The sequence below is a fragment of the Megascapheus bottae genome, chromosome 5, assembly GCF_031878675.1.
Source record: "Megascapheus bottae isolate mThoBot1 chromosome 5, mThoBot2.hap1, whole genome shotgun sequence".
Taxonomy (NCBI): Eukaryota; Metazoa; Chordata; class Mammalia; order Rodentia; family Geomyidae; genus Megascapheus; species Megascapheus bottae.
In genome coordinates, this window is record NC_143513.1 from 5158656 (window position 1) to 5175613 (window position 16958).

At 37.8% G+C, this 16958-nt stretch overlaps 1 protein-coding gene across 1 annotated transcript in view; it reads left to right on the forward strand.

Moving 5' to 3' along the window:
* Sugct (succinyl-CoA:glutarate-CoA transferase) overlaps nt 1-16958 on the forward strand; it is a 552732-nt gene that overhangs the window by 105835 nt on the left and 429939 nt on the right. The window contains exon 9 of the mRNA XM_090332615.1: nt 5127-5222. Within this exon, the coding sequence (XP_090188741.1) occupies nt 5127-5222 (96 nt within the window). The remainder of the gene's footprint in view (nt 1-5126; nt 5223-16958) is intronic.

Consider the following 16958-nt stretch of genomic DNA (forward strand, 5'->3'; position numbering starts at 1 on the left):
AAAGACTTAAAGAGAGTCTTCTCTGAAGAAGAATTAAAAATGGCCTATAGACACATGAGGAAATGCTTGACATCTCTGGCCATAAAAGAAATGCAAATCAAAACAACTCTAAGATTCCACCTCACTCTAGTTAGAATGGCCACGATCAAGAAATCTAATAACAACAGATGCTGGTGGGGATGTGGCCAGGAGGGATCACTACTACACTGTTGGTGGGAGTGCAAACTCATTCAACCACTATGGAAAGCAGTATGGCAGTTCCTCAAAAGACTTAACATAGGGCTCCCGTATGACCCAGCAATTCCACTACTTGGCATTTACCCAATCATCCAGAAACAAGGACACACTAAATCCACTAGCACAATGATGTTCATTGCAGCACTGTTTACCATAGCAAAGATATGGAACCAACCCAGATGCCCCTCAGTTGATGAGTGGATCAACAAGATGTGGTATTTGTACACAATGGAATTCTATGCTGCTGTCAGAAAGAACAACATTGCCCCATTTGTAAGGAAATGGAAAGACTTAGAAAAAATCATATTAAGTGAAGTAAGTGAGACTCAAAGGGTATAGGTTCAATGGTTTCCCTCATTTGTCATAATCAGTAGAAACCTTTGGCTCTCCTAGCAGAGATTTACAATAGAACAAAACCTAGATACATAAGACCATATAGTATGATGCTAAATGAAAGGACCTCCAGGATATAGAAACAAAAGCGATATAATGAATGATTGTTGTCCTTAATGTACTATGTTATCTCTCATCTCCTTTGCTGTCCCTTGGTTATCTCATATTGTTATAGTATTTCACCTTGTTATCTGATATATTGTATATATGCATATTTGGTTATTTGAAATCAGATAGGGAAGAGAGGAAAACAAGATGAGGGGTGGGGGGGGAGGGAAATGGGGACCAAGACATGAGAAAGGGTATCAATGTTTGTGAAGTAATGTACCTTCTATCTGGTGAATATTACATAATCCTTGTATTAATTACAATAAAATATATGAGAAAAGGAAAAAATATTTTCCTATCTGGGTGATGTTAGTGAAACTTAATGGAAAAATTGGTGTTAAAATGAATTTTGGAAAAGTTAGAGATAGGGGCAGGAGCAGGGTTTATGGCTGGTACTTCGTCTTAGAGGCCAGAATGTGTGTGTGTGTGTGTGTGTGTGTGTGTGTGTGTGTGTGTGTGTGTGTATGCTTGGTATCCTAAAGAAAAGTGAAATGTTTTTATGCAATGGGCCATAGTTTTTGTCTAGTTTTTCCTGTTTCATCCTCAAACTTGTTTTTCTTTATGAGGATTGTATTATTGCAGCTTGATTTTTTGGAGGAAATGAAACAAGCATGAGGAAAATTGATAACAGACACCATGAAGCTGCTTTGTGAAATAGCTGGACATGTTTTTCCTCCAGCTTATAAGGGCTCTGCTCTTTGAAATCCCCTTTGACCATCCCATTGGTTCTCTCGTTAGATAGAAAGACCTGCTATGTTATCTAAAATAATAGTTTTGATGCAGAATGATTATTATTAAACCAAAGTTAGCTTTTTTTGTAGATGAATCCATATAAAGGCAACATTCTGTGTAAATTATATAGCATCCATTTGATGAGCCTAAGTTAGGGGATGAAAATAATGATCTAATGCAATATTTAGAATGGATATGTAGTATGTAGTTATTAACCTAAATGTCACATCCTGCATTCTTTTAATTTGTGGAAAATTTGTCATTAATTGCCCAAGAAACTTCTGAATTTTTATACATAATCACGTCATAGTTGTTGACTTTCTCCCCCTTCTCCTCCTTTAAAATATATCCTTATAAACAGCAGATTACTTTCAGATTTGTAATGCCTTCTTTAAACATGGAGTTGCTAAGTTTATCCCTGTTGCTTTCTTTTTTAAAATAGAATTCCCTTTCCCCTCCTAACTGCTTTGGAGTAGCTACCAACAAATCACACTTTGTTTTTTGATGGTAGCTGGCTTCAAACGTTATTTAACCCTTCTGCCAAGTAAGAGCCTGGTAATTCTGAACTGGTTTCTTTTCTCAAATTACCACCGTAGGTGGGAGATGAGTATGATCTTTCATTTAGAAACAGTTTGAAAGATAATGGCTGACCCTTTGTTCTAACTCACTCCAAGTGGGACAGGGTCAAAAACAGAGGAGTTGAAAACTACAGAGAACAAATAAGATTGTAGATTGATAGCTTTTGCCTCTTCTTGGAAAGTGTCTCAGGTCCAGATTTTTTATGATTAATTATGATTAGCACCAATTCACTACATAATGTAGCCTTGCTGATGTTGCTCTACTAACCACCAATTAACTTTGAAGCAAAATAATAGAAATAACTGATCTCGTGATTAATTGCTGCAAGGAATTATCTTTATTTATTTGATTTGTGACTTTGACAGAGCTAACTAGAAAGTGACTTTCATAAGTATTCATTCGAAAGGAAAATAAAAATAAAAATGAGTACAATATAGCTAGATCAAGAAAGTATTTTATAGGGCCGGGCATGGTAGTTCATGCCTGAAATCAAGACCCGCCTGGGCATAAAGTTAGCAAGACCCTTGTCAAGGAAGAAGCTATTTATACAGGAGGTACAGATAGGAGGATTTGAATCCAGCCTGACTTGGACCAAAAGGTATGAAACCTTATCTCAAAAAACTAAAGCTGAAACATTGTGGCTCAAATGGTAGAGTGCCTGCTTAGTGAGTACAAGGGCCTAAATTCAAACTGAAGTATTTCCCCTTCCACTAGGTATCTGTCTTACAGAAAAGATCTCACTCTTGAGAAATCATCCCTAAATTCAGAAAGAGGCATCCTGAGAGAGTGACTATAACTACCATTGTATTCCTGTTAGATTGTTAAGAGGAATAATAGAGTCAGAAATATAGACTTTGGAAGCAAATACAAAACCATTTTCTCTTTTTTTACATTGCCAGTTGTAAAGTTACAGGCTCACTGTTGCTTTATCAAAGACCCAGAGCTATTATCAGCTTATGTAGTAGGAATTCTGTATTATTCCATTTGATTTGAGAATTCTGACTTTTCAAAACAATTTTGAAAACTATCAAATTAGCTCAAGTACTTAGCACCTTATAGAGAATATATTTGAAGGTCAAAGAAATTGAATTAGGTACCATCAGCATGCAATGACATGTTAAGAGAAACTAGAAATCATGTATCTGTACTTCCCTTCCCAGGCATTTAAAAAAAACTATGAAATGTTATTTTGATTTTCTATTTTGAAAGACACAAAAATGGTCTACAAAATGGTGATTAGTACCAGGCAGCCCGAGGCAGCCCTGGAGTGCTCCATGGTTCAAATGCCCGAGACCAGATGGAAGTCCAGAAGTGGATGACTCAAAGTTTATTAGTTTTGCCACCTGGGCAGTACAGCCGAACCAGCTGCCACAAGGCAGTTCCAATTTCAACAGAGCAGTAAATGAACATAAAAATGAGTGTAAATTCCCAGAATATAGGGAAGGAGAAAGAATGCTCCAGCAAGGAAATTCATCCAGGGCGAGTGAGTCCTGCTGATATCTCTTGTAGGAAGTGCATCTGACATGCCAAGGAGAGGGCTAGAAAAGGTCATACCAGGTGGCACTAGGCCCTGGGGGGAAAATGTCAACCTTTGAGTCTTTCCAGTGGCCAGTATCATTTTGAAATGTGCTTGAATTGCTTGCTTGTTACATTCCCAGCCTCATCTGATGGACTAGAAAGGTCAAATGGAGTAAAAGTTATATTATGATCATGTAATCAAACAAGAAGCAGTTTTCCCCCCGTCTCTTGAAAACTATGGAAAAATGCTTCAATCATCTCCTTTTCACAGTTTGGGTCCCTGTAGTCATGGCTGTCCACTGGAACATAAATCCTTATGAAAGCTCTTGAGTAATCAAGTGGTTTTCCTCATGTTCTCTTCATATAGAGTTGAACTTGATGTATGCCAGGAAAATACTTCAAGATTCAGAAGTTGACACTAAGATTCTACCTGCTCCCTTTAATTATAGAGAGGTGCTCTAAAACCAAAATGAGAATAATGATGAGGGTATGGAGCAAGGAGTAAATGAGTAGAGGTACAATAATTTATTTTTTATTCAATCAGGTTGATTCACTAGTGACTTATTTAAAAAGTCAAATAAGTGGATTTACTAAATCGATTTACTTTGTCAAAAGCTCTTAGGCAGTAAGTAATAGAAAACATGAGTAGACTGGATTAAACAAAATAGAAGCTTACCCTTGTTCCTTTTTTAATGTAATGGAAGGTTCAGAGGAATGTGGCTCCTGGGATGGTACAGGTTATTTTGGTGACTTAAACCTGTAATCCTAGCTACTTAGGAGGCTGACATCTGATGATTGTCATTCAGTTAACCAAAAAAGAGCTGGAAGAGGAACTGTGGATTAAGTGGTAGAGCACCAGCCTTGAGTACAAAAGCTAAGGAACAACATTCAGGTCTTGTGTTCAAGCTCCAGGACTGGCACACACAAACAAGCACATTCAGACACATCGGAGAGGGAAAGGCCTATATCAGTAGCTAATCTGGTTTGCTAGGCTGGATGTTTTGATGTTCCAGGATGCACCAAAATGCCTTTTCTTGAGCAACTCTGCCTTTGACTGTTCTTTTCAGGAGCTGAATGTCTGTACTATATTTGTATAGTTCTCAATTGGTAATTGCTTGGTTCTCATGCAACAATGTAATGCTACTATTTGTTTGAGAATATAGACATATGGATATTTAGAGTGGATCCAGGGACAGAGGCAGATAAAAATGAAGAAAAGAGGGAGAAAATGCATACAAGAATGTAATGTATATCCTACGAAATTAAGAAGAGGAAGGGAAGAGAAGGGGAGGGGAGGGAAGGGAAGGGGAGGAGAGGGGAGGGATGAGTGAGACAGCTGAAAGAGGTGACATTGACCAAGACCTATTGTATTTGTAAAGTGCTTTGTTAAATGGCAACTCCTTTGTATAATTACCTACTATAATAGTAAAAATCTGTTTGGATAGTTTATTTTTCTTTTACAAAGTAAAATCACTTTCACATGATAATGTTTTGTGTACAAATAAAACTAAATTGCCTCTCTGTCTCTTTTTAAATTTTTGTTCTTTCCTTTCTGGTAGGTGGCATGTTTGACCCAGATAGCTGCTAATTATCTTATTGGCCAAAAAGAAGCCAAACGCTGGGGTACAGCTCATGGCAGTATCGTCCCTTACCAGGTAAGAATACAATTTTACCCTGAGTTACTAGGATCTGCAATTTTGTACCATTTGAGTTTGGGAAATGGATTTCTTCAAAAACCCTCCAGGGCATTCTGTAATGTATCTCTGTCTGGGTAAAACAAGGTTCTGTTGTTCTCTTTAAATTCTGTGTTTTGCACATTTCTTCATCAGAAGAAGATTAGAAACAGGATGCTCAAATGGATCAAAGGAACTTGCTGAAAGTGAGTGACTTTGGGGCTCATGTGATTTTTTTTTTTTACCCCAAAGAGGCAGTGACTGTAGCCACTTTAGAAAGCATGATTTGTTACCATGTCAGTTATAAAATGAATGCTACCTTCTCCATCTGACAATAATATTCTCACAGGGTTGAAGTGAAAGGAAAATTTGTGTGTGACAGATCTTTTTGGAGCAAAACAGATGGTTCAGTTGCTGCTGTTCTTTATTAAATGTCCAAACTTCGAAATTATGGACTTCAGCTAGTGTGAATGACTATGTGATGAAACTATGATCTTTGCAAAATAAAAACAAACACTCAACTACTTCTTCCAAGCCTTTACCTTTTTGTAGACCATTCATGTCATATATGATATGTATTAACTTATTTGCTTTATCTTGCACATTGTCTTATATTAGCTCTTCTTGCTATCACTGAACTATTTGTGGAATGAATGAGTGAATGTTACTAGTCATTTTAATGCTTCTTTAATGCAAACATAGATGTTACTGTTTTTCATTTGCAAGGAAACCCATCAGCATTACTAAGTATTGTTTAAGGAATAATCTCCGTAGGACAAAGCTAGTTTCTTTACTATTGAAAAATACCCAGTCGAATGTGATGGTTGGCATCTGAAATTCTAGCTACTCCAGAGAAGAGATGCTGCTTCAAGGATAGCCAGGCACAGAGTAAGGCTGTCATTTCAATCAATAGCTGGACATAGTAATGTACGTCTATCATCCGAGCTCTGTGGAAAGCATGAGTAGGAGGATAATGGTCCAGGAAAGTCTGCCCCAAAATAACTTAAAGAGAAAAAAAAAAGCCTGTGGCTGAAGAGGCAAAGCACCGGCCTAGCAAGCATAAGGACCTAAGGTTTTTTTTTTTGTTGTTGTTGTTGTTGTTTTTTTTAGATGTTCACTTTTCCTCAGCTTGAGTCGTGCCTCTATCCTTGCATTGCTGGTTATTTTGGAGATGGGGTCTTTCAGACTTTTCTGTCCAAGATAGCTTCCAACCTTGAACCTCCACATCTCAGCTTCTTGATAGCTAAGATTATAGATGTGATCCTCTGGGACTTAAGAGTGTGTGTGTGTGTGTGTGTGTGTGTGTGTGTGTGTGTGTGCACTGTTATGTGGGCCCTTGAACTCAGCGCCTGGATACTGTCCCTTAGCTTTTGTTGCTTGAGGCTGGTGTTCTACCATTTGGGCCACAGTTTCACTTCTGGATTCTTAGTGATTTAATTGATGATAAGAGTCTTTTGGATTTGTCCACCTGGGCTGGTTTCATACTGCTGTCATCAGATCTCAGTCTCATGAGTAGCAAGGATTACAGTATGAACTACCAGCTAGAATATCATTTTATAAAGCTCTCTGAAGACCTCAGCAATTTCTTCCGGGAATTCATGCCAAAATTTGGTTATCTTGTACATAGTCTCATTTTTTATCACTGTGAGGTAAAAAAAATATATGAATCTTTAATTTTTATTTTAGAAGTTAAATTATATAGAAATATATTTCTCTTGGTTGAACTGAGTCATTTTAGATGGATTCTGTACCTATTTGATCTTAGTTGATTGTAGCTCCATATCTATAGGAAATATATCTATCAGGGTTCTTTGTTAGGAGCCCAGAATTAATTTGTTTCCTCTTGGTAGAGAACTGGTTGAGCATAATGTTTAAAAAAATAAATGCAAATTTAACCTGAATGAAGCTAGTGTAGCAAGACGGGACCTAGATAAGGTAGAGATCCTGGTCTGTTTTCAATTTTTAAATACATTTGGGGACTATTTTCAAGGGTGAATGCCAAGATAATTATAATTCAGTTTTCTATAATTATAACTTTGCATATAGTTTCAGTTTGAGTTTTGAACTGAGCTATCATGGAAGACCCTGATCTTTCAGGAGTTAGTAAATGTACCCAGCTCACTTTCCGTACTTGTTAAAACCTGTCTTGAAGTTTGTATACCTTGCTATGTTGATTTATGGAAGTAATTATCCTTGATTTGTGTGTTACTTTATAAACATACAATTCTTAACTGCTCAGATTGTTGGTGTTCTCCTCTCTATTATTTGGCTGCCAACAGTTTTCTTCCTCTCCCTCCCTCCCTCCCTCCCTCCCTCCCTCCCTCCCTCCCTCCCTCCCTCCCTCCCTCCCTCCCTCCTTTTCCTCCCTCCTTCTTTTCCTGCCTGCCTTCCTTTCTCTTTTCTCTTACCTTCTCTTCCTTCCTTTATTTTCTTTTATTTCTTTTTCTTTTCTTCCTCTGCCCTTCTCCTCCTTCTTCCCTCCTCCCCCTTCCTTTGAAATAGCAAAAACTCTTTTAAGGGGATATTTATTTATTTATTTGCTGGTACTGGGGCTTGAACGCAGGGGCCTAGGCACTGTCCCTTCATTTTTCATTCAAGGTTGTTGCTCTACTACTTGAGCCACAGATCCACTTTCAGCTTTTTTTGTGGGGGGCAGGGGTGCGGCTAATTGTAGATAAGAGTCTCACTGAGGGGATAACACCGTGCAAGAAGAAATGTAGTTATTTCCTTACTTATATAACCCCCCTGCATATCACTATTACAATACAATTTAAATAAAAAAGAAAAGTTTCATTGACTTTTCCTGCCTGGGCTGGCTTTAAACTGCAATGATCAGGTCTTAGCCTCCTGAGCCACTAGGTTTAAGTCTTAAGTCACATGGCTTTCCAGAGAGGTTTGAATTGAGTTTACTGGGAGGAAGTACTGCTTTCTCTTCTGGGCTCATTTGTGCCTCACAGGAAAAAAAGTTTTAACAGCAGGCTGAGACTCAGAAGTTTTCGAGGAGTGAGATAGAGGAGTGGTTCATTTTATGCTTCTTCTCAGCCTTTCAAATGATGAGTCTTCAAAGAGAAATTTTCCTTAAAACAATCTGATAACTCATATGGTGATATATCTCTATAAAACTTTGCTTCTAAATAACTTCCAGGACAATAGATTAAAGAAAGCAACTACTTAGAGGATTAAATAAAATTATATTGTCTTTGCTTACTTTGGTTTATTCACCTATGAAGTAGGGCAGTAGACTGTGTTTTATTATTTCTGGTGGGGACATTTGGCAGAATTAAATATAAAAGTTCAGACAGGCAGTAAATTTCAAGTTTGAGGAGGTGCAGTGGTTGGTTATTATTCCTGTGAAAACATTAAATCATGTTAGGATTAGGTAACATTGGGAATCTTTTTTTTTCCCGTTATAAATCAACGTGAAAGACCTCTTTGAAAAGTCAAAATTTAGGTCCGGGAGTGTAGCGTAGTGGTAGAGTGTTCACTTAGCATGCACAAAGCCCTGGGTTTGATTCCTTGGTACCACATACTCAGAAAAATCCAGAAGTGGTGCTGTGGCTCAAGTGGCGGAGTGCTATCCTCGAGCAAAAAGTGTCCAAGGACAGTGGACAGGCCCTGAGTTTAAGCTCAAGGACTAGCAAAAATAAAGAAATAAGGGAATACAGATATAAAAGTCAAAATTTAAATAATTCACATTTATCTCTTAATGTGATTACTTCACCTAAAAAGTCACACTGAGCCAAATGCCACTGGCGCAACCCTGGAATCCTAGCTACACAGGAGGCTGAGATCTGAGGACAGAGGTTTGAGGCCAGTCAGGCAGGAAAGAATGTAAGTCGCTTCCTCAGTCATCAAAAGGCCAGAAGTGGATCTGTGACTCAAGTGGTAGAATGCTAGCCTGGAGCAACAAAGAGGAGGGACAGTGCCCAGGCCCTGAGTTCAGGCCTCAAGACTGGCACACAAACACACAGACACACAGTATTTTTTTTTCTTTCGAGACTATTACTAAGGGAGTTATGTTCCTGATTTTAGCCTTATTCTTCTCATTGTTGGCATACAGAAAAACCATTGATATATATATATTTTTTTTTGCCAGTCCTGGAGTTTGAACTCAGGGCTTGGGCATTGCATTTGAGCTTTCTCAAGGTTAGTGCTCTACCAATTGAGCCACAGCACCACTTCTGGCTTTTTCTGTGTATGTGGTACCAAGGAATCCTGCATGCTAGGCAAGCACTCTACCACTAGGTTGCATTCTCAGTCCATGTCATTGATTTTTTTGAAGGTTAATTTTATACCCTGCTACTTTGCCCAAGTTTTAGATCAGCTCAAGTAACTTGGGTGTAGAATCTATAGGGTTCTATAAATACAGGATCATGTCATCACTTTGTCTTTCCCTATTTGGATCCCCTTTAATATTTAACTCTTGCCTTATTGCTCTAGCTAGGAATTCTAACAGTATTAAAGGAGAGAGGAGACAGCAGATATCCTTGTATCATTCCTGATTTTAGGTTCTATGGTTTTCCTCATTTGTAATATTTAGTATATATCTAGGATTGCCCTGGTAGAGAAGCACAATAGCTATGCGCCTATAACCATATAAGATGATTCTAAGTGAAATGAATTCGAAGATATGGAAACAAGAGGTTTTTCTTTGTTGTTGTTTTTAAAGTACTATATAAAGTTATTTCTTTTTCCTTTCAATTCTCTCCCTATCGTTTAATCTCCTGTTGTCACTATATTTGATTTTGGTACCTAGTGTATTGCATATGCATTTATCTGAATTAGAGAAGGGAGGGGGAATAACAACATGGTAAGACAAAGAGAAAAGGGCAATAAGATACTATATCAGAAATGAACTTTACAACCTGGGTAGGGCACTAGTGGGGAAGGAAAGTGGGTGAACAACATGAGGTGGGGTAACAATGTCCAACAAGAAATGTACTCTCTACCTTACATATGTAACTGTAATGCCTCTGTACATCATCTTGACAAGTAAATTAAATTTAAAAATGTAAAAAAAGATAACATATAAACTATGGAATAAAACTTTTAAAGGCACTCCCTCCTCAAATCCAAAAACCTATTCAGATTTTTTTCCCCTGAAATTCTAGGGTATAGTGATTGCCCAGAGATAACATTGTTTAAAAAAATACTGTTTGGAAGTGGTACTGTAGCTCAAGGGTTAGGGTGGTAGCCTTGAGCTGAAGAGCTCCGGGACAGCGCCCAGGCCCAGAGTTCAAGCGCCATGACCAACAAAAAAAGAAAAAAAAGAAAAAAAAAGGAAAAAAAAAGAAAAGGAAATACAGTTTGAAGATCATGAAAAGTTATTAAAGGTTTACTGAACTATTAGATCATTTAAGTTCAGCATAAATTCATAACTAACAAAGTGAAATATGAGAAAAATGATTTTCAGGAACAATCTCTCAGAGGCCCAAAAAGTGGGATCCACTCTGTAAAACCTAAAACTTGCTTTATTGACAACCTAAAAATGGTCGAGATTTCTTTCTTAGTTTTTAGTGTGGTAAAAATCTGTTTTATATACTTACAATTTATTCTTACTTTTATGCTTCTTCTTACTGAAAGTGCAATGAACTTTTGATTGCCTTTTTAGTACTGGTACTTGAACTAAGAGCCTTGCATTTTTTTCATTGAAGGCTGACAACTCTACTGCTTGAGTTATGCCCCCATTTCCATGATTATTTTTGTTAGTTAATTAGGTTTGTTTGTTCATCTGACTTCAAATCCTGATTCCCTTTTCTCAGCCTCTTAAGTATCTAGAATTATAGATATGTACTAGGATGTGCCAACTAAATGTACTTTGATACTGTTTATTTATAAAAACAGCACCGCCATCAAAAACCCTCTGGAGATTTAGTGGGAGCAAAAGAGCCAGTTGATAGAAAATGTATAAGATTACATTCCAGAAGTTTCTGCAAACTTTTATATAAATGAACACTGACAATTTAGAATATTAAAAAGTGGAATTCCTGGTAAATTTAATAAATAGTCAGAACATTCCTCTACTTTTCATGTCCTAAAGGTATTTGATAGATATCTTTTCCATATTTACTGTAAAGCTTGTGGATACCTAAGGCCTTATAAATTTACCATTCTGGTTAAGACAAAATGAAGTCCTTTGTGAAATCAGCCTTGGTTACTTTGAGTCCAAGTAGCAAGGACTTCACCACAATTCCCAGAAAATAGGTCATTGGACAATCCAAAAGGCAGATAAATTTAGGGCTGATATGCCAGCTTCTGGCTTAATAGCTGCTCCCTTGTGGGATTTTCTTTAGAAAAAGCTTGACATTCTTTAAAACAAAATTCCTGGGCTTGAGAAAAATTAGGAATTCTGATGGGAATTGCCTAGAGGATATTCAAAACCTTTTGATTTTTGAAAATTAGTATTGCCACCAATTGACAGATGCAATCTTTTATTTTCATTTCACTGAGTGGTAAAGGAGGAAGTGTGAAGAAAGTCAATGTGTGCCTTAAGCTTAGACCTCTGTAGTATTTCATCTGTTTTACTTCCATTTTCAATATACATACAAATTGATGGAATTGTATGTTTTCCTTACCTATGAAATTTGGCTAGAATCATATGAAAGGATCAAATGTAATTTTAGATATTCAGCCAAATGAGAATGTTAATTATTAGTCTTAGGAATATACTAATTATAATCATGATAACCATCAGAGATAACACTAATGCTAGTTATTAAATGTTTTATATCTATCAACTGAGTCCTTACAATGACTCTTGAAATAGATTTTGCTATTAATCTCACTTTCCCAGGAGAAAAACTGAGGCATAGTGTGTTGAGCTAAGTTTTGCAAGGTCAACAAGTAAGTGATATAATTGAGATTCCAAAGAAAGCTGGGGACTTGAGCCTACCACTATGTGTAGGCAGTGCTGAGTATTCAGTTTTCTCTCTATTTTCATTCTCCTCTTGAGGAAGAACTATGTGACATTTTCCTCTATGCAAAACCCCCTTGAGAACTGCCAAGAGCAATTGAAGAGGTATAAACAATTCTGTTGTTTACACATCACAAGAATCTTTAATTATGTCTTAAGAGCAAATTTCCTTCAGGAAATTAGGATGTATGAATCTTTTGATTGCATATGTTAAAAATACATTAGATTAGTAATTAAGTCAAGTTACAGAGAATCCTCTCTCTCTCTCTCTCTCTCTCTCTCTCTCTCTCTCTCTCTCTCTCTCTCTCTCTCTCTCTCTCTCTCTCTCTCTCTCTCTCTCTCCTATACCTATTGTGTAACCCATGGTTTATGGTCATCAAGCGGCATTTCATTTTTTTTCCAGTCTTGGGGCTTGAACTCAGTCTGGACCCTGTCCTTCGGCTTTTTCAAGGCTAATACTCTACCGTAGCACCATTACGAGCTGAGCCGTAGTACCACTTCCGGCCTTTTCTGTGTATGTGATACCGAGGAATCTAACTCAGGGCTTTTATGCATGCTAGGCAAGCACTCTACCACTAGGCAACACTTCCAGCCCTGTCAAGTGGCATTTCTGTGAGGTTTGTAGGCCAGGGCAGGAATTTGGGTGTGAAAGAGTATTTCGGAACATGGGGATTAACACTGGAAATGAACCAGGCAGGCACATCTACCAATCCTCTTTCAGTCAGGCACATCTCCAGATATTCTATCCCTCTTTCAATCAGAACCTCTTCTGTTTTTGTCTTTGATCAACAACTTGAACTAAAGGATTCTACCAGTCTAGAAAGAAGATTTTGAACATGCTTGTGTATGTTTTGGAGCAGAGAGATAGAGTCCTCAGATGGGAATGAATTTTGAGTGAGGATAGGAAAATAAGAACCCATTTGACTGGTTTTGTTGCTAATACCATGGTTTGAATTCAGAACTTCATACTTCTTGGAAAGTTCATCTCCTCTTCTTGTTTCTGTATGCATCATTTTGTTTTTATTAAGTTTATGTATAATCTAGTATTTGTTATAGACTCATGTAGTAAAGATTCAAATAATTAATCAAACTTATTTCTAATAGAACAAAAGCAACAAACAAAACAGAAATGAGTTCCCCTCTTGTTTACACAAACTAGTTTTCAGGGGCAACCAATTTACCACTTTTAATCTGATAAACTTTTCTACTTTATTTTTTAGATTTTATTTTATTGTCAGAGTAATGTATAGAGAGGTTACACTTATATTCATTGGGCAGTAGGAGCATTATTTCTCACACATCGATACCCTTTCTCATGTTTTGTCCCCATTTCCCTCCCCCCCAACCTCCCAATCATCTTGTTTCCCCCCTTCCCTTCCCTCTTTCAAATAAACATATATGCAATATACCAAGTAACAAAGTCAGATACAGTAACAACATGAGATTAACCATAAGGACAAAAAAAAAGAGAAGAGAAATTACATAGTGCATTAAGAACAACACTCACACAAGATAAACCCCTTTTTTCCATATCCTAGATCCTTTCATTTAGTCTCATCCTATATGGCCTCATTGTAATCCTCTGCTAGGCGAGTGCTAGATATGTATTAATTATTACAAATGAGGGAAACCATGAAGCCTATGTTCCTTTGGGTCTGTATACATTATTTTTCAGATAGTCTTGCTTTTTGTCCAGGGTTATGTCTGGATCATGATCCTCCTATGTTACGTTTTCCACATAGCTGAGACACGGGTGCATGAAGCACATCCAGCTTCTTCCATTGAGATGGAGTTGTGCAAACTTTTGGTCCGGGTTGGGTTCAGACTATGATCTTTCTGATCTCAGCTTCTCAAGTAGCTGGTATTTTAGGCATAAGCCACTGTACCCAGCTTATTTGACCTTTTCTTTTAAAGGTCAAATTCTTAGATGTCCTTTCCCTGTTCCTTCTGAGGATAAAGGCAGGTGTAAAATGCTTTAGTGCTAGGCATCTCTGAATGGTCCATGAACTGAGAGCAGTGGCATTGCTAGAAATGTGATTCTGTTTAGTTTTCTGAACTGAATCTGTAGTTTAGCCAGGTTCCCAGGTGAATTGCTCAAATGCATTTGAATTTGAATCCCTGCTTTGCCATTTCAATATGAATCCACTAGATGTCACTCTTGTAACCTGTTAATGGGATATGAGGGTTTTTTTTTTTTTTTTTTTTTTTTTTTTTTTTTTGGTCAGGACTTGTTAGAATCTCTGGATGTGAAAATATTATTAGATGATTTCCACCCTACCCTTAGGGCTACCAAATCTCACATTAGTTATTTAAGGTAAAATTACCTTTCTCTTCCATCCAAAGTGCTGGTAGAGGTTCTTGGAAATGATTTTCATTTTGTTGAATTAGCACTCTTGCCTACTCTCCATCCCTTCTTCAAACCCCCCTCCTTCAAGCTCCCCCACCCCCTTGCATGAGTTAGTAGATTGTTATGTAACCTCCACACAGGCGAGTCTGCAGATGCTCTGACTCTCTCTCTGAGAGAATTGCACCCTGGGTTGCCCAGCATAGCAGCATAGAACGTGCAGGTTTCAGCTCTGTAGAAATTATCAGAGACAGAAAGGAAGTGAGGCTGTATCCTGAAATTAGCATCAACCTCTGATTGTTGGAGCTGTTGGGGGTGTAGTTTTATAAAGAAGACTGGGTCGTCTTAGAAAATCAAATGTTATCTTGTAGGGAGTTAGTTTCGGCCATGAAGATGAATTTAAGGACATTTACAGGTAAACTAATATCCTAAGGGAGAGGATGTATTTCCAGAGGGAGGAAGCCCCCAAGAAAAGGCCTGTTAACAACTAGTTAGGTCTACATATTAGGAAAGAGGGGTGAAAAGGTTAAAGACTGTGCTTTAGAAGGTCTATTTTTTTTTTTGTCAGATGCTCAGACTCAGAAAAGTTAGGTCTTGAAGTAAATCAGCTTTTTCGTACAATTCTCTTCCCTTTGAGTCTGATGTGGTTTCTCATCTGTTTCAGTTAACAAGGGTAGAAAACAAGTCATAAATGAATAGGTGTGTGTGTGTCTGTGTGTGTGTGTGGGAGAGAGAGAGAGAGAGAGAGAGAGAGAGAGAGAGAGAGAGAGAGAGAGAGAGAGAGAGAGACAGAGAGAGAGAGACAGAGAGAGAGAGACAGAGAGAGAGAGACAGAGAGAGACAGAGAGAGACAGAGAGAGACAGAGAGAGAGAGAGAGACAGCGAGCATGTGTGGTGTGTGTATGAGTGTGTTTTCCCTCTTCTGGATGTTGAGAGGCCTATTTGGTTCATAGAATGTATTGCCAAGTGAATGAAAGGTATTCAGTTTGCTTGATTTGAGACATGAAACATTCTTATTGATATGAAAACAATATAATTTTAGCTAACACATCATTTTCTTTTACAAAAAATAATTATGGCAACTGAGGTATTTTCTTGTAAGCTAAAGAAACCTTTTCCTAATGTTATTATGACGTGATTCTTAGTAACCAGGAACAGAATTCATTTCATTCCAAAAGTCAATTTTATTTTTTAAGAGTAGTGTCTAAACTATATAGTGTAGGGGGCTTCATGAGATGTTCCTTCCTGGTTGAATTGTCAGAGAACAAGCAAAACAAAGGTTAAAATTGTCATCAGGTAGACAGGTAGGAAGGGAAATAGCTTTCCTTAGAAAAGAATCTCTGACACTAAGGTTCTATTATTGTATTATTCCAGGAGCTTTTGTTTTGTTTTGCTTTGCTTTTTTAAGTGCAGTACTGGAGTTTGAAGTCCAGGCTCTCTGTTCTTGGCTGGTTTCTCTGCTCAAGGTTGTCACTCTGCCATTAAGCCACACCTCCACATTCTGGTTCAGAATTTTGTTAGATAAAATTCAACTTTATTGAAACAAAATTCAATCATGAAATAGACATTCCTTTCTCATCCCAGCCACAGCCTACACTTCTACTTGTGGCAGAGTTTTCCATAACATTCGCTTTACTGTTGGGTTTTGTTCCTCTTTCCTTTGTAACTGTTGATGCTCAGGCTGCAGACATGGCATCGGAAGGTGTATAGATTTACTTTGGAGTGAGAGGTCCTTCAGTCCACTGAGATTCTTCAATATACACTAAGGATAACACTGATTGTGTCAAGAGTCATGATATCACCTCAGCAAGACAGTCCATTGGACATATGTGACACAGAGTTTGGCACTCAGTCTAGCACATTCAGCAATCTATAGTTGATATGGCCAATTTCTGCACTCATCCCTGAGTCCTCCAGGCCTATTGTGAACTCTGTTTCTCAGCTGTTGTACATACAAGACCACTTGTAACACGAGTTCTCATTCTCATCCAAGTCATGAAGAAGACTTGCATGTCCTCTGTCTGGCAAATGTATGCTGAAAGGGGCTGGTCAAAGGGTGCAGATGGGTAAGATCACAGAGAATTTAGGGACACTGTGAACCCTAGAAGAGCAGTGAAGAGAGATGTTCTTACAACCTACCTTGGAATTTTCAATGATAAATTCCCCTCATGTTATTAGTAGAGACCTGGTTTGTAGAAAAGTTAACACTTGTCAGGCACTGATGGCTCACACCTGTAATCCTAGCTACTCAGGAGGCAGAGATCTGAGGATCACAGTTCAAAGCTATCCCAGGCACAGAAGTTTGTGAGTCTCATATCTACAGTTAACCACCAGAAAACTGGAAGTAGCACTGTGGCTCAGGATTCTAAACATCAATTTAATCATCGTTTCTAAAGAGAAACACACTGATAGCTTTTTTTGTGGGGGGGGCAAAAATTCCAGATTGCATGGACTTTATTGT